General features: G+C 32.9%; 1 protein-coding gene across 2 annotated transcripts in view; it reads left to right on the forward strand.

Annotated features, from left to right (window-relative positions):
• Positions 1–4,152: 4,152 nt before the first annotated feature.
• LOC129229866 (serine/threonine-protein kinase ULK3-like) overlaps positions 4,153–27,054 on the forward strand; it is an 82,010-nt gene continuing 59,108 nt past the window's right edge. For both annotated transcript variants that reach the window (XM_054864245.1, XM_054864244.1), the window contains exons 1-4: positions 4,153–4,376; positions 6,450–6,590; positions 11,697–11,817; positions 24,405–24,509. In XM_054864245.1, coding sequence (XP_054720220.1) covers positions 4,287–4,376; positions 6,450–6,590; positions 11,697–11,817; positions 24,405–24,509 — 457 coding nt within the window. In that variant the 5' untranslated portion in view covers positions 4,153–4,286. The remainder of the gene's footprint in view (positions 4,377–6,449; positions 6,591–11,696; positions 11,818–24,404; positions 24,510–27,054) is intronic.

Below are 27,054 nucleotides of genomic sequence, written 5' to 3' on the forward strand. Positions count from 1 at the left end.
ACAAGCCGAAATGTAGGGGGGGGGGGACAAAATGAATTTCATGCCCAGTGTCTTCAAAAATTTTAGTCGAGTCCTAGGGGGGGGGGGGGGCCTGTAATACAAATGAGCCCCATGTCCAATATCAGAATGATCGGGCTCTGCCCCAAACACTTAAATAATTTGAATCTATAGATTTCTGCACCTGCCAACTTTACAAAATTGAAATGCGTTTTCATATATATAATTCTTAACCCCCCACCCCCGTACTTAAAATCACATGTGAGGCAGTGAGAAGCAAAGTGATGTAAGTGGACATCTTCCAGTTTTGAGTAAAATGAGTTTAAAGATAATCCTTGGTAGGCTTTCATTGAATTATTTTTCTAAATCATGGTGTATAACTAGGGGTGTCCACTTACGGAGAGGAGGGGGGGGGGGGGAGAATCATGGCGCACTCTGCGCTAGTGAATTTTTTTTTTGGGGGGGGGGGTTTGATGGGGTGCGCTCTTGCCCTTAGGGGGTGGCCATCCCTGGTATAACAACACCTATTAGGGCTACTAGTACTATCTCTTGCCCCAAGACAGAGGGGATAGGTTAGAGGATAGGTTCTCCTACTGGTTATCTCCCAAATTTTTAATTTTGCCACCTCATCCCTTTGCTTCTCACTGTCTCATATGCACTCTCAGTTTCATAAAGTAATTATTTTTAAACATAGATTAAATATTTGCCATAATTTTTACTTAAATACTGCAGTGCTAAGCACAAAGGTCGTATCTGCACTTTTTATCAAAATTGAGTAACGGTCACCTTTTTTTACTTTGTCACATATTTCACCTATCTAAAATGTTTTATGGTAATATGACAATGGTAAATATTTTTTTTTAAAGAAAAAGTTAGATTTAAATGAAATACATGGAAGCGCAGAACTTTAAACGGCAATTCCTCGTTTTGGACTCAGCGGCAGATACATACAACTTTTGCGTTTAGCACGGCAGTATAGCTATGTGCATGGGCGCCCTTAAGAGGAGTCCTTTGTCTCCCTAGGCACTGGCACAGCCAATGTCGTAAATAAAGTTTGAGCATAAATATCATTCAAAACATTTCAACATAGTGAATGAAATTAATTAAAACCTTAACTTTTCAGAATGACAACGATGTTTATTTATTTATTTATTTATTTATTTAATAACAAATCTCCTTCTCTCTGATTGGTGATGAAGAAAACAAAAATGCGAATTCCCTTAAAATGATAAAATGTCGGTTTAATATTAAAACAGAAAATTTTCACGAAACTAAGCATTCTATTGACACTTTTTAAACAAAAGACAGTATTAGATCTGTCATTCTAATTTATCTAGGAGGTTAGTACTCAACGCAAACTATATCGAAAAAAAAACAAACAAAAAAAAAAAAAAAAAACAAGCTACCATGTATGTAAAAATACATTAATTTTATGAATAGGGGTCAATGGTCCCTAATGAACCTCCTAATTGCCGGGCCTTCTGCAAGGCATTAAAACTATCTTCCCTTTACTAGCACTTCAAATCATAAATAAAAATAATATTCAAATCATTTAAAAACAAAACAAAAAAAAAAAAAAAAACACTTAATCAAAAATAAGTGTGATGTAATGTACAAAATGTATTTGTCGGCATAAAAATATTTTAATATTCAGTGCACAGGGGCGTGCACAGAAATTTTAGGGCCCGTTTCAAATGACTTATACGGGCCCCTCTCTTTGCCCCTACGTTCCTCGAAAGAATTTCACCCCTCATATTGACAATATCGGGCCCTCTTCAGGCTCGAACCGAGACCAACAGGCGTCCCCCCCCCCTCCTCCCGTGCACGCACCTGCCCCAGCAGCATGAATTTCAATCTTTAAAAGCAATCCTCTTATTCTTTTGTTCACCTCAAATCGTATATGAACTGCAATTTAACTACGAAGTAAAACTGGATTTAAAAAAATGCATTATTGCATATTATGCATTTCTCGGCAATGCATAACTCGGAATGTGTACATTATTATAACGTACACTTTCCGAGATAGAAAATAAGAAGTAAAAAAATGCAGTGAAAATAACAATTTTAATGAACACCCAGCCCCCAATCATAATTTGTAAAATATCCTCAAACAATTTGAAAAACAATTACGAGAAAAAAATGTGAAAAATAATGGATAAAATGTATTTAAGAATATAAAAAACAACACAATTTTATTACAGAGACGACCCCCGCACATCGCGTCCAGAATCGCAATGCAACACGCGGAACGTTGTGTACGAAAAACAAAGATTTTCCCTTTCCCCAAGATTCTGTGCTTGGCAAAGAAAAAAGTGATAAATTGCCAACTATAGTAACCGTACGGGCTTTCCGTGTCAATAGGCGCAGCCACGGGAAAATGCTCGGTTGCCCGCCGGCTGTATCCGCCACTGACCTCAAACAACAAGGTCTGCAACCTCTTCATTTCATCTTTGTAGCTTAAATAGCGATGCATTTCACAACCTCTTAATTTACATTCACTATCTGAAATGAAAAGCGTGAGGTTGGGAACCACTGATCTAGATCATATTACGGAGTGGGTTGACAAATGGGGTATGGCTGTTAATGTTGGGAAATGTCAAGTGCTACATTTAGGACATGGAAATAAGTGTACAAATTATTATTTGTAAGATTCAGTCATTAGTCAAGCAGAAAAAGTTACTGATCTAGACGTCTTAAATAAGTCAGGATTTAAAGTTTAGTCAACAGTGCAACATAGCTAACAAAGCCAATAGATGCTTGTGTTTTTCAATAGATCTATTTCAAACAAGCTCTTAAATAGAAGTTTGGTAAGACCTCATTTGGAGTATGCTGTTCAGTTTTGGTCTCCTTATCGTAAGAAAGATATTAACGCATTGCAAAGGGTTCCAGGGGGCGGAAGCGGAGCGGGGATTTACGGATCGAAAAGTGTGTTGTGAACGTGTGTGTTGTGAACATTAGTCAAAAATGTCACGTGGCGGTAGATCATAGAACACTGTACCAGTCAATGTTTGCGAACGTACCCATAGCAACAGCTGACAATGGGTTGCGTTCGACGAGAGCGACCGGTTAGTTAATCACGTGACAACTAATGATCACGTTCTCCAATCAACCATCAAAAGCTTAAAATGGTAACCGGTGAAGTAACCGCTGCGGTTTGTACCGGTTACTTACCGGTAGACCGGTGAGGTTCGTCGAACGCAACCTTCTACTGCCTACAGCAGATGACTAATACGAGAGTATTGCATAAGGTTGCGTTCGACGAAATAGTTACTAACCGCGTCGATGCATGTTGCATAAATCCACATCCTAGAGCTTTCGCGAACTGCTTTTCCCTGATTGGCTATCTGCTGGTGAAGTCATCCAGTGACGTTTAACATATAACCGAAAATGTCACTTCCGGGCTGCGAACATTCTGTTTTAAATAGTTTTAAATGTTATCTCTACGAAGAGGAAAGTGAGGTCTATATGTGTGGAATTTGAAAAGGTTTAATCTATTTATGCGGTTTAAAAAGCACTTATTTCAATACCAGGTTAGTTGAAGTATCAAATGCATTCAGTGTTCATTTTAGGTACAGATTTTATTGGAGAATTAGATAAAGTTTTGTTTACGTTCGCGTAGTGTATCATTGAGCCACATTGCATGTGTTGTTACTGTTATTCACTATTTGAATTAATGAAACTATTTCGATATTAATGAGTAAAAGTCACCAAAAAATCCGTATTTCACGAAATTTATGGGTTTTTTTTTTTTTTTTTTCGGTTTTTCAGAACAATACAAATGTTTGTTTACATTTGTTAAGGTTGGTTAAGCAGTTGTTTGGTTGATTGGAGCACGTGATCATTAGTTGTCACGTGATTAACTAACCGGTCGTTTCCTCTCGTCGAACGCACTCAAAGGGTGCGTTCGACGAACCTCACCGGTTAACCAGTAAGTAACCGGTTACTTACCGCAGCGTTCTATGATCAACCGGTTACCTCACTGGTTACCATTCTAAGCAGTTGATTGGTTGATTGGAGCACGTGATCATTAGTTGTCACGTGATTAACTAACCGGTCGCTCTCGGTCGTGCTCATCGAACGCACCTAAAAAGGCAAAGCCAACATAGACCTATTTATTTCAATTTTTTTTCCTCAGCTGAGAATTGTTGATAAACAACAGCAGATATTCTTAAGCTCCATGTGTTTCTCCTAAATTTATGCTTTTAGTCAGAAATCGAAAGTTGTTTCCTCTAATTAAGCATTGCTTTTGATTATGAATCTTATTTACCAACTCCAAAAAGCTTGAAATAATGTCAATTATACCTACACTTCCCGATTACATCTTTACTGAAAGATTGGGAAAAGGATCATATGCGACTGTATATAAAGCATACCAAAAGGTTAAATGAATATTTTTTTTTGTTTCATTTTCAATTTTTAATTTCTTGTTTTGATTAATGTAATGAGCTCGAATATTGTAAATCGGGTTTGTAAAATTTTATAACTTTTGTTTTTAATATGAAGCAGGAAGAAAGAAATACTTTATTGCTTTTTAAAATGCACTTAATCTTTTGCATCCAAGTTTTATCGAAATTAGAACCAAATAAATGCATAAAGGCATTTTGGGTTCAAAAAAATTACTAATGTTTGAATTAAATACACAAACAGGAATTAGAATTGTTTGACTTTATCTATGCTTGTTGCCTAGCTAAAATTGTAATTTTAAGGGTGAGATCATAAATTAATGAAATTGACAGGATTATTTTTAGAGGCATAAATGTTTTTTTTTTTATTTTTTATTCATTTTTTTTTCTTTTTTATAAATATTATTTCCTTAAAAACTGTCTCATAATAAGAGAGAGGAGGGGAAAGGGGTGATCCCTTTTTTATTTCTTTCAAGATGATGTACTGAAAACTGTTGTCTGGCCAGAGAAAATTCAGGTCCATTTACTAACGGTCCCTTCATAAAAATCCGATCAACCAAAATGGGCCCTTCACAAAATTTGCACAAAAAATAAGTTGAAAAAGCAAATCTGAAATCAAAATAGCACAATTTCAGTGCACAATTCAATTTCATTCATAAGGGTTATAGTTTTTTGAAGTTAAATAATTACGGGCATCAGTTTGTACACGGATCTGCTTTTTTTTTTAATTGCACATTTCTGTGATGCTTGTGCATGCAATAAATTACTATTATTGCCTAATATAGTGCGTGTTTTTATGTAGTTTGTTTCTTTAAAAGATATTAACTACTTAACTGTCAGTTTTGTTTTTACGATTTTGCTTTATCATAGCCAAATTAAAATGGCTAGCAGTGCTGTTACAGATTTCTCCAAAAATGCAATCACCTGCAGCTTGAAATTTTTGCATAAAAACTTTTTTTTTTCCTGTTCATGATTTAAACAAGAGCAAAATACTAATAATAATGCAAAATGACAACCAGCAGACAGACAGAGCCATGTGACTGACCAATGGCCCACCCAAAGCTATATGCCCCCTTACTCATTACAGCATCTTCCTGTAAGCTGGTCAAAGTGCCTGCAACCCTACTAAAAAAATAATCATTCCCGATTTGTCTGAGATTGAAAAGCTTTTAACAATGACCCTTCATCCTGCTTTCTGTGTAAAAATATAACCTATTAACATCTTTCATTTGAATAAATTTAGACATTTGACTCATGTCCCCTATGACTCTCCTTTGCTCCAGGCTATGCATATTTATACTTTTATGTCTGTTATCATAATCCAAATCTGAAAGTCCTCTCACTAGCCTAGTATCCGTTTTTTGAACGGTTCTATCTCTGAACCGCATCCTCTAAATGAGGTCTTACCAAACTTCTATATATAGGGAGAAGAATCTTAAAAAGAAAGTGAGAGATTTGGACACATAAAGAATAACATATATCAGCGAAGCGAACTTTTAGCTGCAAGTGAATAATTGGAGGAGGGGGGGGGGGATGATCGCTTCAGATTTAGACCTTTATGTGAGATGTTTCAACGTTATTTTTGGGAGAAAATCATATTGGTTTTGTACTTCTTATGACACAGGTGATTGTGTTCTTGTTTTTTATTGGAGTTTTAGTATTTTTTGTGTTTAATTCCCAGACATCTAGTATTGTCCATTATATTATGCTTTTTTTCTCCTCGACTCCAATTCATTTTTCCTTACTCCGAATTTTTGGCAGTTATGTGATTAATTTAGTTTCCTTTGTTCATTTTTTAAAAATCTAATTTGTTTTCATAAGCTGAGTTTGATTTATATTATTGAAAAGTTGAATACGCGTGTATGTGATTTTTGTTTTTTGCCTTTTTATTCCTTTCTCCCGTGGTATTTGTATGTGTAAACCTAGTTCAATTGTCATCTGCTTCATTTTATATTTTTTCTGTTCTTTTATGTTTTGTATGTAATTTTGTAATTACAAAAGGATTTTATTTGAGTAAATTCATTTATGCTGATGATATTTTCAATCTAGGGTAATACAAGAGATGTAGTGGCTGTAAAATGCGTGCAGAAATCATCTCTAACTAAATCATCTGTTGAAAATCTACTTACAGAGATATCTATTCTGAAAAAAATAAAACATAATCACATAGTAGAGTTGAAAGATTTTCAAGTAAGTGAAATAATTACTAAATTGTATTTTTGTACTAAGTTTTTTTTTTTTTTCAAATCAAGCCAAACATTGTACTGTAAGCTTTATTCAATGCAATTAAGAAATTAGGCTTTTTTAAAGTTTAAATCTTATTCACTGCTTAACTTATTAATTCACTAATTAAGCTGGAGCTTGACCTCAATAATTTTTATTTCCTTTTAAGGTAATAGGGAAGGTTCATTGACAGCTGAGTTGCTTTTGTTGAAATTTTGCACGAGTATTTCAACTCAAGTCCAACCAGAAATAACATGTCCATTTTTTACTGAATTTTCCAAAAAACAAAAATGTCAAGATCAAGCGTCAACTTATCAGATCCACCACTGTAACATTTTCTTTCTCAAGACCAACTTGTTAATTTATTTTATGACTTTTGACTCTAGACTCAACAAGTTCATGACTTTTTCGCTCGTTTTAATATTGTCAATGCATTTATTGGCGATGAAACTGTTATATGGCAGATGAATATGTAAATATTTTCAGCAAATGCACATGTTTTATTAATGTTAGTTAATACAGTTTAACTTAATATCAATAGTTCATGTTTTTAAATAAACATCTTACCATAAAAAATCTGCTATTCTTTTTTCCCATTATCACTTAAAGTACTTCACCTACAATTGAATACACTAATGTATGTGAAAAAATATTTTTTAAATGAAACATATCAGTATGTTCATTTATTGTTGTTATGTTCAGTATCTTTAATTTAGAAATTTTAATGTGCTGAAAGAAAGTGGACAAAATGACATTTTGGCCAAAGTTATTTTTTCTGCTAATTTTCTTCCAGAGTTTAAAAAAAAAAACTGACAACTCTGGATCAAGTTGAATTGGGTAAGCATTGTCCTGCCAGTAATTTTCTCTGATGCTAACTTTCTGGTAATTGTTGAATATATATTTTTGTTCTTCTGACTAATGCATCAATAAAAGTATTATTTGCTTACAAATAATTTTTGGATTAGCACAGCGACAATTTTTGCTTTTTGTGAAGCAATGTTAACTGTAAAATTAAATTATAAAATTTTTTCGAGGAATTTCATTATTATTTTAAATCAGCATCAAGTATACTAAAGCGTATTTCTGCAGTAAAGAATGTGGTTCCTCATCAATTTTTTAAAGAAGTACAGTAAAACCCCACCTAACGGACACCCCTCTTATGCAGACAGTTTTTAATTTCCCGGCAGCAAGGCATTGAGTCTAATGTATTAGAAACCCCTCTCGTACGGACACGCTCAAATACGGACACTATTTTGGAAGTTATTTACAAGGACCTTTCCTTTTTTCAGACAGTTAAATTTATGAATAAAAATAATTTTTGGGAACAAAATAACTAAACATCAGAAAGTTTGTTACATTTGTACAGTTGATAAAATCCACTTGTTTTATAGAGTTTGGCAGGGTAAAACCCTATCTTTATGGACAGAAAGCTGCTCTGGAGAGAAATTTTCTAAAGACATTTAACAATGTTTTTTAAATTAAAGGACTTGGATAAATGACTGCTTGTGAACGATGTCAGATCAACTTATGATTTTGGATAAAATGTCTGCTGGAGAAAAGAGGCATGTAGTTTTCTAAATGGATCTATGCAACCTGGGTTGTTTGGTTTGAACCAAGTGTTTTTTTTTTTTTTTGAAAAATTTCATCGTTTTTTCCCAAATGTTTTCATAAATTTTGCATGTTATTGCAAAGAGTAAAATCTTATTAATGCAAAGTAACTAGCAAAGCTTTATAGATAAATTACAGATTTAATAAATTAAAAAACTCACTTGGCGATTTGCCAAACGACTTGCCGTTTGTTTTTTTGTGAACTGATTCATTCTCTCAGTTGAAAGATTCGATTCTTTTACGCAATTCGTGAACTGAGTGCCCATCTCTGGTGCAAAGTACATATGGAGAGGGGTTAAAAATGAAACAATAGCAAGTTGCTTTCAACGCGTTAGGTTTAAAAAAGGATATATCCGAGTGGAAAATTTTATAGCAATGATGAATCCGAAAGTTTGCAATCTTTAGTGTAGCGGTTCCCAGCCCATGGACCGCGGCCCACTTGTGGGCTGCAAACAGCGTGTTACTGGGCCGTGGACAGTGGTCGAGAATCAGAACCAAGATAAATCTTGGGTCTTAATTTCCGTTTTTTACAAAAATTCGCTTATTAGATGCATTGTCACTCAAAAGCTCTCCTTGGCTTATAGCCAATACGGAACTTTAAGATTAATATTTTTCATATTTCTTGGGAACTTTCCCCTATAATTGAAGATGAAATCTAATGAATCAGAAAGTCCTTTAAAGAAACTAGTATTAGATTCAAGCTTCAAGTTAAAATGCTTGACCTTTGTTCAACTGGCAAGACTAACCAGTGAACTGATACACTTGAGGGGCTTTTCGACAACCTACCTATTTGAAGAAGAATTTCCCCTCCAGGTTAAAAAAAAATGTATAGAAATGCATTGAATGTTGTGAGTTATTTGAGACTAAAACTATCCAGTTTCAATCCAGATATCAATTCCCTCATAGAGGTAAAACGGCGTCAAAAATCCCATGGAGCTATAACTTTGATGACTTATTTTTGAGCTTTCTTACAGCTATGCCAGCAAAATGAATTCAAAAAAGTTATTTTCTTTCTTAAAAATTATTTTGAAAATTAATCTTATACAGTATATCTATATCAGTGGTGAAGCATGAGGAGAGAAGGGGATTTAACATCTCTAGAACTTAGCTTTTAACACAATTTCAATCCTTATACGGTACATTATTTACTTAAAGACAGTTATGAGAAAACGTCCCCCCCCCCTGATAAAGTAAATTTTTGCTGTGCAATTAATATGTAGTACTTAGTGGGCATCAATGGTGTTATCTACAAAACTGATGAGCCGCACAACTAAAAAAGTTGGGAACCGCTGCCTTAGTGCATCCCAGTAAAGTTCGGAAACGCAACTTGATCTAAGGTAACTTGATAAAATAGGGTTGTGATTATTAGTATATATCTTAATATATAAAAATCTTCTGTGCGGACGTTTGTCACCATAAGGCTTTTAAACGGCTGGACCGATTTTGATCAAATGTTTAGTGTGTAACTAAGTTGTGGCAAGCATGGTTTCGAAGCGCGATGGATCGAATCATAAACGTTTTTGTTAATTAATTAATTAATTTAAACATTGGATGGTTATATCTCTCAAATGATTAATATTTATTTTAACCTATTGTTGAGCGAGAATTGAAATAAATATTTAACCCGTTGCCAAAGGACAGAAAAAAATCCAGCTCTGCTTTTTGTAATGAAATTTCCTACTATGATATGTCAATTGATAATAGATAAAACGTAGAGAGAGAGAGAGAGTGAAGCCTACATTTCTTAAAAGGAACGATTTTAGGTCCCGAGATATATTTTAAAATAAAGTACTGGAAGGTTCACGCAAAACGTGTGTTCTGTCGTCATAGTTGAACCATGTGACCGGAACGGTGCTTTAGGTTTTCCTAGCCAAATGATCAGAAAGTACCGTCCCTAGCAACGTTTGTTCCTAGGCTGAAATCCATCTCAGTTTTGGCATCAATGTCAAGAATGCTTTAAGGATTATCAAACTAATCAGTACATTATTAAATGAAAAGATGATGGAATTTAATGAAGAAACAAATTTTGTTTTCATCCAGATAAATTACAACAGGGTAGTTCTGTACACAAAAGATCAGTGTGTGGAAGATCTTTATATTTGGTGGAAATAACAAATTAGGCAATATAGTTTTAAAAGTTTTCGTTCAAAAGATCGGACCTCTAATCGGTCGGAGTGGGCTTCGCTCAATGATCGACTGGATTACAGTAACGTGGTGGCTTGGCAACTTTGGCTATAAACAATAGAGTTGCGTGATGATTTGTTTACATTTTAAAATTACTGTTAATGTTATTTATTGTATTTTTTGTTTATTTGGCGAGATATTTCAAATTGCTAAGAATTGTTTTTCGTTTTGAAAGAGTTTTTAGTCATTTTAGTTGAAGATTTTATTCGTTTTACATCGGGAGGGGGGGGATGAGTGATTTTTGCTTATTCAGAGAACTGTTTTTACCTTTATCATTTTTTTTAAACGATATCCTTTCGATTGTTTTATTCTTTTTCATATGGAGAATGTTGCAACGGGATTTTCCGTTTGTTCTAGATGAGTAGTTAGTTTTTTACACTTAATATCTGAGGATGCTTTTTATTCTTTGAATTATTCTAGCTGAAGGAACAAATTATCAATTACGGGAGAAAAAATAGTTAATAAAACAACTGCTCAGTGGGCATTAGATAAATCAAGTAGTAAAAAATATACGCATGCTGACACCAAGCAGCTTAAAACATTTTCTTTTTACTTATTTTTTTCAACAAAACGGTTCAAACACTTGATAGTTTATTGAAATTTTTTAACTGTTCAATTTACAAAGTTTGGACAGAACAATGTCTGTCGGGTCCTCTAGTATATGTATATATGTTTAAAAAACTAGTAAATTAAAAAGCTATGGAGACATGAAAGTATATATATAAAGATATTTAAGTTCAGAGTAAAAAATGAATAATGTAAAATGAACAAAATTGTAAACCTCCTCTCCTGCGGACACCCCTCTGTTACAGGCTAAAATGTTTGTCCCATTAGTGTCCACTTTAGAGGGTTTTTACTTTAATTTCTTTCCTTTTGTGTAATAAACATAAACTAAAAAATATGCGACTTCTTCAAATGCATGGGCAGTTGCTTAAAATTGTTAAATGTGCTTTTTTGAGGGAAAAATAAATGGTGACCTCAGTAATCAAATCTTCCCTATAGCAATCAAAAGTACTCACAAATACCTAAATTTGCATTTTGATGACCTTAAATTTCAAGAAATTTTTGGGAGAAAGCCCAGAAAATTACATTTGATTTTTGTGATCATATTTTAATAATGATCCCACCCGCATCCCCCAAAACAGCTGGATTACTAAAATGCTCTTCTAGAAATGATTTCTAAGTTATACATTCTTTTATTTATTTAATTAATTTAGTTGATTTAATTTTTCAAAAAATATTCATAAACTGATCCAAATACAATGAATATTGTTTTTTCAGTGGGACGATAAGTGCATTTATTTAATCCTTGAATACTGCAGTGGTGGAGACTTATCTCATTTTATTAGGTCAAAGAAACGCCTTCCTGAACCTTTAGTCCAGAGATTTTTGCAGCAATTAGGTAACGACAGTTACAATTATTCATCCTATTTTGTGTCTGGAATTGAGTCTATTTTTTTTATGTTTGATCTTAAAATTGTAATTTTTTATAAAAATTGATTAATAAAATTGAGTAATTTTTGTACATTTGATCACCTTTTATTTTCTAACGTTCCAAAATTAGTATGTGATATATTTTATGTTTTATGTTATTCAGTCTTTGGCTAACTTGGGTATAATAGTTTTGATAGGGTTGTTTGGTTTAAAGCATATTGGTTTAAACCACGGTTGAAACTAAGTGTTTTTTTTTAACCATGTGGTTTTTTGAAAATGTAAAAAAAAAAAAAGAAGATTTAAATACTAAATTGTTTTTTCTCAAATGTTTCCATAAATTTTACATACACTAAGTGTCCAAAAAAAAAGTTGCGGTCGAATTTTAAATGTTCCAATTTTGGAAGAAGGTAATTCGATGATTATTACAGATATTTGCATAAATCTTTGCACGATGCAAGCTTAAAATGCGGGCATTGCACTAGAAGACTGTTTAGTTCGAAGTAAGCATGGCTGGAATCGATAGTTGTGTTCGAGGAAGTGATGTAACAGAGTTCAAAAAGGGGCATATTGTTGGCCTGTACCAAAGTGGGACAAAATGCAAAGACATAGTTGAAATTAGTGGTATAGGATTGCGAACAGTTCAACGCATTATTAAAAGGTGGAAAGATGGCGGAGAAGCTCCCTGTTCACGACATCTTTGTGGTCGTAAATTCATTCTAGATGAACATGATCAGCGTTCTCTGAAGCGATTAGTGAAGAAAAATCGCAAAAAATCGACTATTCAACTCACAGCAATCTTCAACGAGGGAAGTAAAACAATTTCCAAGCGCACAATGCGACGAGAACTTCAAAAATTGGGACTAAGAAGCTGTGATGCAGCAAGAAAGCCACTTGTGAATGCCATTAATCGAAGAAAGAGACTGCAATTTGCAAAATATCATAAAAATTGAACTGTTAATGATTGGGGAAAGGTTATGTGGTTCGATGAGTGAAGATTTATGCTCTTTCAAAATGACGGATGCGTCAGGGTTCGTAGAGAGCCACACAAAGCAATGGCCCGTTCCCACTGTGCACTCTTTCGGAGGCACTGTAATGATCTGGAGTTGTTTCTGTTCATCTGGACTAGGCTCGGCTGCATTGTGCACCAACCAAATGAAGTTTGTACAGTACCTTAACATCTTGAATGATCATGTTATGCCATCTATGGACTTTTATTTTCCGACGGTAGTGGTGTATTCTAAGACGATAACACCAGAGTACACCGGGCTACAATTGTTAAATCTTGGTTCGATGAGCACGATGCATCATTTCAGCACATGATTTGGCCACCACCAAGTCCAGACCTCAATCCAATCGAGAATCTGTGGGACGTACTCGAAAAGGATTTAAGATCACACACCACTTCCTTCATCCATCGAACGTTTAGGAGACCTCTTGATGGAATTGTGGGTGAAAATAAAAACGGATACTCTACAAAAGATCACTGAAGCAATGCCATGGCGTATGAAAGCTGTAATATGCGCAAAAGGTGGTCCAACCAAATATTAAGGCATGCAACTTTTTTTTTGGACACATAGTGTATGATTGGGAGAAGTAAAATGCAATTAATGCAAAAGTATTCAGCAAAGCTTTAGAGATTAATAATTTTGCAAACTTTTTTTTAATGTAACTCAAATTTGTTAAATAGTTTTTCTTTTCTTTTCTTTTTTTTTTCTCCTTAAATCAATGCAACTTTTCTTATTAGGTACACAAATATAAAGCAAACCATTTATGTTTTTCTAAAATTAGAGAGAGAAAAAATCCAAGTAGTTTGTTGTCTTTGTTTATTTATTTTTCTTTCATTTCTCTTTTACATTTCAAAATAGCCCAAAAAAACATATTTCAGCCAAAACTTCTACTACCTAATTTGCTTATTTGCTTAAGTTTTATAGAGATAAATCATGTATCATCTAATCAATCTATAATGTTTATAAATCTAAACTCTGTAGAATATTTAAATAACAAGAGAGGGGGGGGGGGGGGAAACCTTCACGCACGTTTTGGCAACCACATCCACAACAGACAATGCAGCCAGAGCAAGGGGGGAAAAAAATGTATTAACTTTTGAAACAAAAAAATATCTGTGTAACTTTGTGCTCTTATAACAAAATTTAATGTCAAATTTTCAACTTTTTAAAACCCAGTATAATAAAACAATGATGTATGAATGGTAGAAGAATAAAGAAACATTAATTTTTAATAGTATAATATCTTTATTATTGAGTTGTATTCAAAAAATAGTTTCATTATTTCGATTTTCATTTTAAAACATATGGAACATTTTAGGTTTCAAAAAAAAAAAAAAAAAAAAAATTAAGAACTTGTCTTCTTATTTGAGGTTTTCAATTAAAATTATTTTTTAAAAAAATAGTATTTTTAAATGCATTAAACCAGGGGAAATAATGTCTGCAATGAAAAACATAATGATTTTCTTAAAGCCTATTTGTCCTATTTGTATAAATTTTCTCAGTGATATATTAATGTAAATTATTGTATGGCCTGTAACATTTTTTTTATTTTAAAACTAAATATGTGTTAATCTTTTGATTTTTAAAGTTGTGTAATGCACACCAGACTTGTGATTCATTTGTAGATACTGCAAAATATTTTCTATACTCAGAATACTTGATTTTAATTTCACTCTTATTTATATATTTATCATAGGAAGCTATAACTATGAGAAAATTGATTTACAAATTTCTTGGTTATTTGTAACTATGTCTTAACTCTGGCTGTTAATTATTTCTTTGATTTTATATTTTTCCCCCAAGGTCTTTTTATTAAATTTATGGTATATTTTACCAGTAAAATATTTCCAAACAATATTTCCTTTATTAGGAAATGAAATTACAATATTTAACTTTTAATTATTTAATTTATCCTCAAGTAATTAGGTACAATTGTGAATATTAAACACTCATTAACAATCAAATTAGTAAATATTCATGACTTTCCAAAAATAAAATTGTTCTTGTTACAAATAATGTTTCAAGTTTGACTAATGAAACAATATTTGCAATTTTAAAACTAATGAGGGAGATTTTTTTTTAAATTTCTTATTTGAAATTTTAGGGCTCTAATTAAAAGTATTTTTACTGCCAATTTTGGTCTTACATGCTTTTTTTTCTTGAAATGAAATGCATACAAAGTAATAAATGATTTAATTTAAAACTTAAAACACTTGACTTGATAATGCCTTTAGTCATAACTTCTGAACTCAGGTTCAATCAGTCAGTCAGTGGATTTCTGAGATCCAGAACTCTGTACCAGTTAGCATCCATAGGTTGCACGGTTATGCCATATGTTTAAGAAATTTGCGTAGTTTACTTTTTTTTGCATTTTCTGCCTAGTTTTGACTGTTGGTGACAGATGATGCGATTACGCAGAATATATTGTTCTTTGTATTCTGTAATATAATGAAACTATTTAAATCCCCCCCCCCCATCTCATTGCTGCCTGTTCTTAGTATTTAGCCAAACAAATATGAACCATATAGGAATCAATATGTTCTGGAAATTATCCAAAATCATTGCTCACCAAATAACCAGGTAAACTATCTCATGCAAGGTGGTTTACTACAGCAAAGAGTACTTTGTTTATATATTGGTACAAAAGAACCATCATATGAAATAGAGATTAGGCTATTGTTATATAAATTGTAAAAGTGTATGCAAAAGATGGCTTGCTCACTATATTACTAAGCCTTCATGCACAGCCAATATGCAAGTTATCTCAGCGATGACCTCAAATTCGTTGTTGACTTTGCCATACGAAGAAATTGAAATAAAATTTTGAACAGCTTTAAAATTATTAATAAATAAGTGGCATAAGAAATCTTCCATTTATTAGTATGGAAACATTTTTTTTTTTAAATATTTAAGAATGGTTACAGTTTAAGGAATATGGTGCAGTCATTAACAGTTTAAGGAATATGGTGCAGTCATTACATAGCTTGGCTACTTTTGGCTGATTTCGTGTGATTTTTATAGTTTCACTTTTTTGCTTGGCAACCTTGCATTAAGGTGCTGTTAAAAAAAGATGTTCCTTGTTACATTTCATTAAAACATTTTTCCCCATCGGCACAAAACTATGAAAAATAAAAAAAAAACTTTAAAATTGATAGAAATATTTATTGTATATTTTGGTTTAAAAATATTTGAAAAAAAAAATCCATTGTGAAATACATGTAAGCAATTTTCATTTCTAATTCTTATTAAACTGTTCAGAAAGGAAGATGTGCTGTAAGTTCAGAAGAAAAAAACACTTTATCAAGTTATGGGTTTTTTCAAGTGGGCCCAGCCAAGCAAACTCTGGCGGGTATCCTTTGGACTCAACCCGCTTTGGCAAATTCTGATCCCATCCATTTCTCAATCTAATTAAAAAAAGAAAAAAAAATTAGTGGACTCTATTTTCATTTTTTTATTATTTTTTTATCTGCTTATCATAAAGCCCCGTTCAAATAGCATTGCTTCTTTAATTGACAAAATATGTCTTTGACTACTACTGACTACTACTGACTACTACAGACATACTAACAACAATTATGTTTAATGCAGCCTAAGTACTACTTGGTTTTTACACTTGTTTGTTGCACTTTAACCTCTTTACTGTGAGAACTTCTTCGCCAAAAAAGGTCATTTTATGCGTAAACATTTTGAAGAGAAATGTTCACTTCCCAGCAATGCATTTGGTTCCGGGACCTCCTGGGTTGCTACTCCTTTCGTTTTACAAAGGAGCTTCTGCTTGATCAATCAAGCATTATGGGGATCCAGCGCCCGATAGTTTCTAAAGAGTGGGAGGAAACGCTGTCCCTGAGGTGCAAGGGGTAGGTTGACGATGACAGCTGGAATGTATTCATTTGGCTTTCTCTTTTGTTAGGTTTGCTCTGAAAACCAGTTTGAAATTCTCCTAGCTTCAAAAGGACCTCTAAGCATTTTAGTACGAAATTTCGAAATATTTACTTATGTTCAGACAGACGTTATATATTTTGCAAATGCTAGTCAACTAGTTTAGTTATTGAAATTTGCTGTTCAACTTTTAAAACTGTGCAATTAAATCAATTTAATTTAAAAATTAAAAAAGTAAGATTTTAAAAAAGAAACAAAAATTGATGGAAGTTGAAATAACTTTCTCTTACCACAAACTTTAACATGAAGTTCTTTATATTCTATGGATAATTAGATTGCTTATTAAAACTGCGAAGCTTAGTTTTTGCTACATGATTATACTATGAAAAGCAATGTTATTTTATTTTTTTACAAACTAACGGTTTGTAGTTTTGCTGGATAAATTTTAATATGGTAGCTAAAAGCTGGGGCATTAACTTTCATCACGTATGGCTTGAGTCAAATCCATTTACTTGGGTGTGCTAGTGTTTCCTTGGTTCCAACCAACTTAAAACCAAAGTTTTCTAGCAAAGTAAAATTCAGACTGAAACATTTATAATTTATCCTGTTCTATTTTAATAATTTCAAGCCGGCAAAAAATTCAATAGCAATTGTATTTTTTTTTTTTAACGATAAACTTGAATGCTTCGTACATGTTATATTGTCATTCGAAACCAACGTCTACAACAAACTTACAATTGAAGAAGAGTCTGTTTACAAAATGTAACTGTAGATGGGGCAAGCCTAACCTGGCAGCATTTTGAAGGCTGAGCACATCCTAATGACAACATCACGACGCTGTCAGGTTAGGTTTACCTCAACTGTAACTGAAATCAAAATCATATGCTGGATCCGGTTCAATAATGGAGAGAGAGGCATAGATAGACCTTGATGGTCTCCCCCCCCCCCCCCCCCCGCAAGAGTTTTTAAAAATTTCAACATAGTGCCTATTTTTCTGAACGTACGCCCTCATATCTCACTGCACCGCGGGGGTGCCATGTCCGCCACTGGGTTTAACCATTGGCTAAATCAAAATCTTAGCCACTTGGGAGCATTTCAAAAGCAGGAGCCGTAGGCTACGGCCCAGTTCCCAGATTGTAATTCTGATTACGCCAGTGACTGCTGTAATACCTAAGCAGCAAATTGATTTTTCCTTCAACCTTTTTTGACCCGTGGGTCGACAACATCTTTTAAAAAGAACTCCCGGACCGATCAGTTTTTTCTTCTCTTATTTATTATTATTACTATTTTTTAATATGAAAAAAAAAAGAAATTGACTCGCAGAACCTGAAAAATCTGCTAAAAAACTTTTGAACCGGAGAATCCCCCCCCCCTTCCCTCTTCCACCTTTCTTCTTCTTCTTCTTTTTTTTTTGTTTTCTTTTCTCCAAAAAAAAAAAAAAAGAGTAAATTTTTGACTCGCGGATTGTTGTGGAAAAAGTTGGTGGGCAGCTGAGTTTTTTTTTTTTTTTTTACTACATATTAGAGATTTGTTGCAAAACATTTTATAGCAAAGGTTGTAGACAAGGTTGTAGGCTAATTGTTGTAACAACTATCCATAAGTAAGTGAGCATTTGCGAAAAATCAGACAATTTTGAAAATTAATCACCAAATTCATGCAAAAACCGTTACATAGGATATTATTAGGCTTTTATATTTATTTCTTTATTTGTTTTTGAATAAAGAATTTTAAATTTGTTTATTTCATAGCTGCGTCGCCCGGGCTTCACTCGGTCTACCTCGAAAATAAAAGTAATGTCAAATGATCAGGCTAAAAAATATAAAAAAATCTGCAAAATTTCCTGACGGAGAGAAGAAAAGTTACCAAAATAGAAAATTTTTAAATCCCCCAATTATTGAAAAAGCCCCAAAATAAAAGGCAGAATTTTATTTGTTCATATTCGAGAAAAAAACGCCAAGAGTTCTCTCTTCTCAATGATTTTCTTCACGCTACTAATTTTAATAAAATCATTGTTCAACAATGACCGTAAGCAGCAATGAATTTCAAATTGAAGGCTTACCTACATTTTAAGATTGAAAATAGTTAAAAACAGTTGTAACTCACGTTCTAATCACTTTGGAACAAAAAATGCAGAAAAATCAGATGTTGGATCTTATTATTAGAATTCAAACGGTTCGGTTCTTTTTTGGCGTTCGAAAACCCCCTTACGTTCTTTTTTGAGTGCTCAAGTACCTCCCTGCCAAATAGTTCCGAGATCCGACGTAAACTGTGGATTTGTATAGGGAGCCATACACACACACATATATATATTGAATGTTTTATTTATATAGATTTTTAATCAAGGACGAGCAAAAACCCCTAAGGACCAGCGGCAAATTTTTCCTCCGGACCGGTACCGGTCCATCCAACCACCAAGAGAGAATGTTCTAAACTTATAAACAATATAAGCAGGGGAGGGGAGGGCCCCCTAATAAAGATGGTGACTAGCGACTCAAGTATTGTTGTCGGGTCGTGGTAGTACGTATTCTTTCGGTGGAGATGGGAGGGGGGTGTATTTTGCTATTGCAATACAATCTATTACAATCTGCGCTGTTTTCTTCATCAGAAGATTCTTCGTCATCAGAATAAAGACTATAATCAGAGCTGTCATTGCTCGAATAATCTGCGTCTGACATCATGAAGCATATAAGTATTCTCTGAGAAGAAAATGTTCTAAATGCATCGAATGTTCAACAAGGAATGAAATCCTTCTCGTTGTAGATACAACAATGTAGCGACTGTGAAGTGCGCATGCGCAGCCAGTATACACCTTATCAGTCAGACATTGCACCCATGAAAAGCAAGAGCAAAGAATTAAGCCCCTTTTAAAAGAAAACCTGAACTATTGTAGAAGAATCAACATGGGAATTCGTGCTTGAACGAGCATTCGAATTAGTTTCTGTGATTAGAATTAGTACTCGAAAAAGCTCTGGGGGTTGTGTTTGTATATGTTTAAACTAACGCATATATATTATACGTGTATGTATAAGTAAGATGGGAAAGCATACATTTCTGTATTTTTATCCTTTCTTCTTTCAAACTATTGAAATTTGTTCTTGTTTCTTAATTTTTCATATTCATGGCTAAACGTCCCAAATGACGGTGAAAATTTGATCATGATAAAAACTAAATTGCTTGGAATCGGTTGCAACATTTGTTAAAATTGAGGAGAATAAAAGGGGGAGGGGACGGAAAGAGTGTATTAGAAGTATTCTTCTCCTAATATCGATCCAATTTATGTGTATAATCAAAGCATAATTTAATTTTTCTTGTTCATATTTATTGAAAATATATCGTGCATTGTAGGAATATTGCTTCGTTTTGAATACATCCAAGATTAGTTAAATAAATACCTTTGTGTCAAAAAGTAAAATAAGAAGTGACACAACGTCAAAAAGCACAAATTACAGATTACTCCAGACACGTGCTTCGACGTTACAAGGAAACGCCTTTTTCAATGCAAAAAAATGAGCTTTCGAATGTCTTCTCCTCCATAAGCTCATTTACTTGAAATTTACTTTACATTAAAGATGTTTTGAGGTGAAGACACAGGTCGAGTTTTTTACTGTTGAAGTGATGATACTTTTGACGAGGAAGAAATATTATTCCTTAGGTCTCATAAACATAATGGTCTGTTCGTGAAACCTAGTCTTTTACTATGTTTCCATGATTTTAAATATTTTTTTCCTATCGCAGAGCTATATTTTACTTTTTAAGCTTCAGAATGAAAAGTGAGAATATTCTCTGATCAATTTCTTCTAAAACCAGACATCTCGTGTTGAATGTATACTAGAAACAGGGTTTAAGCTGGGTTCAAAAGTTCTTTAGCATAAAAGCTAAAATTGAGGAAAAAATGTTAGCAAAATGCTAAAATGTTACACATTCTCATATATTTATATATGCCTCAGTGTGTTTCATCTAAAGTTGAAAATAAAATTCACATTTCATCTGTGATATCTTTGAAAAAATAAGTACAACAGCGATTTTTTTTAAAACATAAAATAAAAAAAGAAAACACGATTTTTGTTTAGAACGTTGTTGTCCCCTCCTCCTAATAAAGCAGTTATTGGGGGGACATAGACTAACAGTTATTGAACTTAATTGTAGTTTAAACATCTTAGCTAAGATTTAAAAAAGATTAAGTTGATTATCGCCATGCATGCTTCCTCTCTAGGATAGTACATTTCTCCTTTTTTTTTTAAATTTATTTTTTATTTGAGCAAAAAAGCGAAAATGCATTGCTTTATTTTCGCAATTGAGATAGTGTTTTCGCATTATGCGAAAAAATGCGACCGTAGCGGAAATCCTGACTAGAAATAAAAAATGGGATTGAATATTTATTTCGTTGAAATGGATATTTCTTTGCATCGGTATTCGTTGCAATGAGATTTTACTGTATTATTTACTGATTTTTTTCATTGATTAAATTTATTATTATTTTAATTAATTTATTTTTGACATTTTTTTGACTTAAGATTTTCTATTCAAATTCACCACGCTGTTCCTGAATCTTGCTATTATAAAACTACACATTCCACAATTGTGTTTGTGGCAAAGAAAGGAGGGCTAATGGAATGCACTGATACGACAATGAACCTGTTTCATCTATCTCTCTTGGGAGTGTCTGAAGTCTTTTATTCGCATCGCATTCTAAGCCCTTCTGAATAGATATCTTTTTGGGGTGCAAACAACTCACACACACGTGTTGTATTTTCTACCTTGTCACTTTATAACAGTAAAAGTGACCCAATGTAATAACTGTTACTTTTTAAATCTTTTTTTTTTTAAAGGAAAATCAGGAAGAACATATTGATTAGAAGGAAAACTACTAGCCTCAACTTGGGTGGATGTTGGGGCAACTTGGGTGATAACTGTTACTTTTTAAATCTTATTTTTTTTTTGAAGGAAAAACAGGAAGAACATATTGATTAGAAGGAAAACTACTAGCCTCAATTTGGGGTTTTGGGACCACAAAAAGCAACAGCATAAGTAAAGGTAGTTCTGAACGAGTTTACATTACAATTTGCATTATTTTTACAATAGAAATCCAAATATTTCGGGGGGGGGGCAGCATCCCTTCCCCTTTGTTCCCCTAAACTACATCATTGCAGTTGATACATTTAATTAGTTCACGTTTTGCCGCGATTTTGCATTTTGTTTTTGCACTACGTTTAGTTTACACAAACTAAAACGCCGCACAAGTTTAGATTCAGCCGATTCTTTGTAATAAAATAAAAAACGTCCTACTAGATTCTCCCTCTGTTTACATATATTTATAATCGACTAGTATGGGGGACAACTGCAACCTTTTCTTTCAAAAGAAAAGGTTCTTGTTATTTTATAAAAATTAAAAAATGTAGCATCGAATTGAAAGAAGTACTATATGACCATTAGTACCAATATTTGAGGTCGTACCCCGGACATTTTAAGAGAAGGTCAGTTAATCAATAATGACGTTAAATTTTAGAAAAAGTCACCTGTAGAGGCACCACCTACCCCCCCCCCTCCCCTCATGTATCTCCAACTTTTTTGTGCACCAGCTGCTTATGTTCTAATTATATCTTTATCTCTCGCACTCTTGCAAGGAAAGTGACACAACTCAAAATTGGAGAAAAACGTACTAGATATTTATTTTGAATCTAAATTTAATGCTCTTTTTTTGCCAACTAAACTCGCACAATACTTCTGGCATATGTCAAATTTCTCGGGTAGAGAAAGAATTTCCGACCCCGCAATGCGATATAATTTCAAGTCGTCAGGATACCTCCCACCCCTCCTAGGAGCTCTGAAACATTTAATTGATACACCCTGCATATATAATAATTCATCATGTTTCTCTGCAGTTTTTTTCCGGTTGAGCTTTACCTAGGTGTATGAGAAGCGTTTCGCAATTTCACCTTAAAATAATTAATATTTTCCTTTGAAAACATTTCCATAAAAGGTGCAATATGTAATATTTTTCTTTTCTAAATAAAAACTTGAAGCATTTGGTGATTTATAAGTTTAACAACGTTTAAAAGAGCACTAATTTGTAAAAAAAAGTTGCAGACAGAAGAGGATTTCAATGAAGAGGTGGAGTGCAATAAGATACTTGTAATATAAGAAGATGTGAGCTTTAAATGTTATGAGATAATCAGGACATCCAATAAAGTCCATACCTAAGTTAAAAAAATTTTTGCTATGAACAAGATCTTCCTTGCCCCCCCCCCCCCCCCCCCCCTTTCCCAAAACATGTGACTGAAATTTTTGGTAAAATTGTGATGTTTCCAAAGTTGTTGATTTTTTCCCCATTTACTTTTTAATTCAGCTATTTATTTATTTCATTCTAGGAAATTTATTAAGAACTTGACAGAAAGGCATTCTGTTGAGAAAAGAAAAGCGCAAAACAGATATCCGTATAACAAGTTAGAATTTTATCTTGAGACGGGTTTGTCGTAACAGTTCGAAAATAAATATACTTCAGAAGACTTGAATTGCGAATAATTTAATTAATGGAAAAGTATGCATTTTATACTAATAGGCTCGTACCTTTTGGGCTTGTAAACCCCAAAACAGATGTCAGTATTTTTTTTTTTTTTTTTGGGACTTTGCATTTTTTTAAAACCAAAATGGTGCTTATATTTCATTATTTTCAACCGCTTGTAAACATGTTCTTTTTTTTTTTTTTTTGCAAATATTAAAATTAAATTTTACGGAACTGTGCTGTGTGACAAGAAAATTTTCCTCTCAATTCCGGATTTAGCTCAAAAAATCGAAAAGAATTAATCATCAAAAAATAAGATACATGACATAACCCACATTATTAGATTAAGTTCATATTCCATCGGGCAATGGTATCACTTAGAGTTTCTAGGGACGCTAGTGCCATGAACTTTCATTTTATAAGAGAGATTAAATTTATGAGATTTTTGAAAAAGTATCATGGACAGGTTTTTTATATTTGAACATATTAATTAAGATTTTATGCTGGCACGCTAGTTATACTTTTATATTAATTTCAGACTAAGATTTCTAATCCAGATCTTTTTGTATTTGATAATTAATTATAATTAAAACTTCATTTTGGTATTTTGCGAGAATATTCATTTTTAGTACCTAATTTTAATCTAAAAATACACAATTTCTGACTACACATCCATTTCAAGCAGCGTTAGTATGAACTTACTCATAGCTCTCGAACACGTGTGCCTGTCCAGTGAGCGGAAATAAATTAGATCGACAACTGACTCTCCACCTACTCGCAGCTGCTCCTTTTTCGGAATTTATCTTAAGACACCCGCGGTTAGTTGCTTGGAGTACTGCAGGAAAGTCCACTGCCCCTACTCAAGGGGCTCGGGCTACACAGTTAAAGGCACATAAACCTCACCCCGAGCTCAGCTCGGGCTACGCAGTTAAGAGGTTAAAGCTAACAGGTCACATCTTGACGCACTTGAGCACAATATCACTCTGTGATTCCAATAGTTTGTTTGTTGTGTTCTTTGTAGTACTTCATCTTTCAATTAGTTTAGTAGATTTTTTTCTTTTCTTTCTGAAGTTTACTGGCAGTATTGTGTGCTAAATTTAGTGCTTTTGTTAAAAAAAATTATATTGATGTCATAACAGGAAATATACTCTTTTGAAATTTTTTTAGCAAAAGCTCTTCAGTTTTTACGTTCCCAAAACATTGCTCATATGGATCTGAAACCTCAAAATATTTTACTTAGCAGTGTCAGTAATCCAGTTCTCAAGCTCGGAGGTATATATTTCAATGATTTCTAATTTTTATTACTTTCTGGTGTTTATGCATCTGATGTATGATTATTTAACATTAAATTTTATTTTTGTTAATTTAGTTTCTTTTAATAGTTTATTCTTTTATATCTAATGAATATGTTCATAAACTCAGCCTCAGTAATTCAATAATATTCATGTGACAATATATATAGTATGTTGCGATCAGCTGAAATATATTTTACTTCTAGTTGAAGTTTAATAATGCAAATTTGAAGATGTCTCACTGAGTTTCAAACTTCATTCCATAGAAATGGAAAAGATTTATCCTTAGACATAATATTAAGCTTTAGTTTGGTTTTTGCTTTTTAGTGTTGACAAAACTTTGAATCACAGTAAGACAGAAAAAAGATAAACTCTCTTATTCATTGAGTTTTGCGAATGTCTTCTCCTAGACTGTTTTTTATGTTAATAGGAAATTTCCATTTTGGAATGGGAAATAGTCATATTAATAATTTGGCACCTTGTTTGGTAAAGAAAATTGCTCATGTGAGTTTCAACTGTCCTTAGTTCTCTAGTGTAAAGAACATTTCTAATCATAGTAAAATAATCTGAAACAGAGAAAAAGCATTTATTTTTTTGTTTTTATTCCCGGACCTATTTTTCCATCGGAACTAAATTGAATTTGGAAAAGTACTATTAATAATTTGATCTCTTGTTTCTCCTCTAAATCAAACAAAATTACTCAAAAGTAAATCCATCTGTCTTTAATTCTTCAAATAAAATCTATGGATGCTGTTGCAAATGAAACTTCAAATTATAATTGATAAATTTCAGTAAAACGACTCAGTTGATTATAGGTGATTGGTAATGGGATAACATCCAGCTATTCCTAGTAGTATCTTACCTAGTAGTGATGTAAAATACCCGGGTATATATTTTTAGGGGTTAATACCCAGGGTATATACCCGGGTAAATACCCAAAATGGGTATTTACCCATGTATTTATTTCAAAAATTTATATTCAACTAAAATACTTTTCAGTATGTATTCCACTATATCTAACCAACCATATACAAAACAATAAATTTTTGCTAAAAAATTGTATTTTGATTACATATTTAAAGACTTATTGTGTGAAACAACTTAGCAATCTAATATGATATTCACATTAAATGTGTTGGATATGCCCATTCAATGTTGATAGCCAAATTTCAGATATAAAAAGCCATTCTATAAAAAGTAAAAAGCTTAACTTGTTGCAAAAAAAAAAAAAAAAAAGCAAACATCAAATTTTTAAGGTCCTAGTCTTTTATAGCCTAGTAATATGTCCCCCCATGACATCAAAAATATAACGAAATGTCAATAAAAATAGTTTGAATAAATTTTCATCATGAAGTACCGGGGAGCAAATGGCAAATGAGCAAGGCAACGGAAAACAATACTTTGTTTTTTTTTTTATTTATTTTTTCTTATTAATGTGAAAACTGTTTCTATATTTGCCTGGTTATCACTTAAACAGCAATAAAATAAATAAATAACATCATAATCTTAATAACTTCTCAGTTTATTCTTCCAAACATCCCTCATGTTTCCTTTTTTTTTTCATTTTGGATATGACTAACCTAGATAACCTATGATTTTGAAATCCTGAAGTTCATCATTGAATTGCTTATACTTCTCCAATTATGACATTGAAAAGAAAGATTCTTCGGTTCACGATATGTTTCTTTTATAATTTCATCAAGTCTTTCAATAAAAAAATATTTATGAACTGTGTAATACATATGTATGTATCAGTTTTACCAATTATTTCATATTAAGATTTTTTTTTTAAATTCCCATTTACTTTTTTTTTTTTTTTTTTTTGTAAAATACTCAGTTTTTGGGTATTTACCCAGGCTTTGGGTAAATACCCAGGTAAATGCCCAAAAAATATTTACCTACCCACTGGGTATTTACCCGATCCACATCACTACTCCCTAGCCACTAAAGTTTTTGGTCTAGCCCCAATAACCCTTCTTAACTTTTTTATACAGGAATTATAAAATTGGATACAAAATCTGTATTAATCAACTAAAACTTCTTTATAGACACAATTGGAGTTGAAAATGTATTTGATGCCACCAGATTTAAATGACCTCATGTGGGATACTGCAACATAAAGTTGACCAAGAATGCCCATATGCAAAATTGTAAGGGGGGAGGGAGCTCAGATATTTTCCTTATGGTTTAGCAGGATATTTTCCCCATGGAAACTGATTTCTGTGGAAGTTAGTGTTATTAAAATTTGACATTTTTAATAACTTTATTCATTAAAGCTGGAGAAGTGTTTTTACATTTTTGCAAAGAAAAAAGTACTAAAAGCAAGGAAGTTCTTAATTCTAAGGGGGGCTTAAGCCCCCACTTGCCCCCCTCCCCCTATGGGCACCCTGGGAGTTGACCATAGCTGAACACAGGTTTGGACAGCATAACACATACTTTTTCAACAGCTTGCCCCCCAAGATTTGTTGATTATCATAAAAAAAGCTAACTGTGCAGGAAACTGTGTTAAATCTATTTGAGACACT

Source organism: Uloborus diversus, chromosome 9 (assembly GCF_026930045.1).
Source record: "Uloborus diversus isolate 005 chromosome 9, Udiv.v.3.1, whole genome shotgun sequence".
Lineage (NCBI taxonomy): Eukaryota > Metazoa > Arthropoda > Arachnida > Araneae > Uloboridae > Uloborus > Uloborus diversus.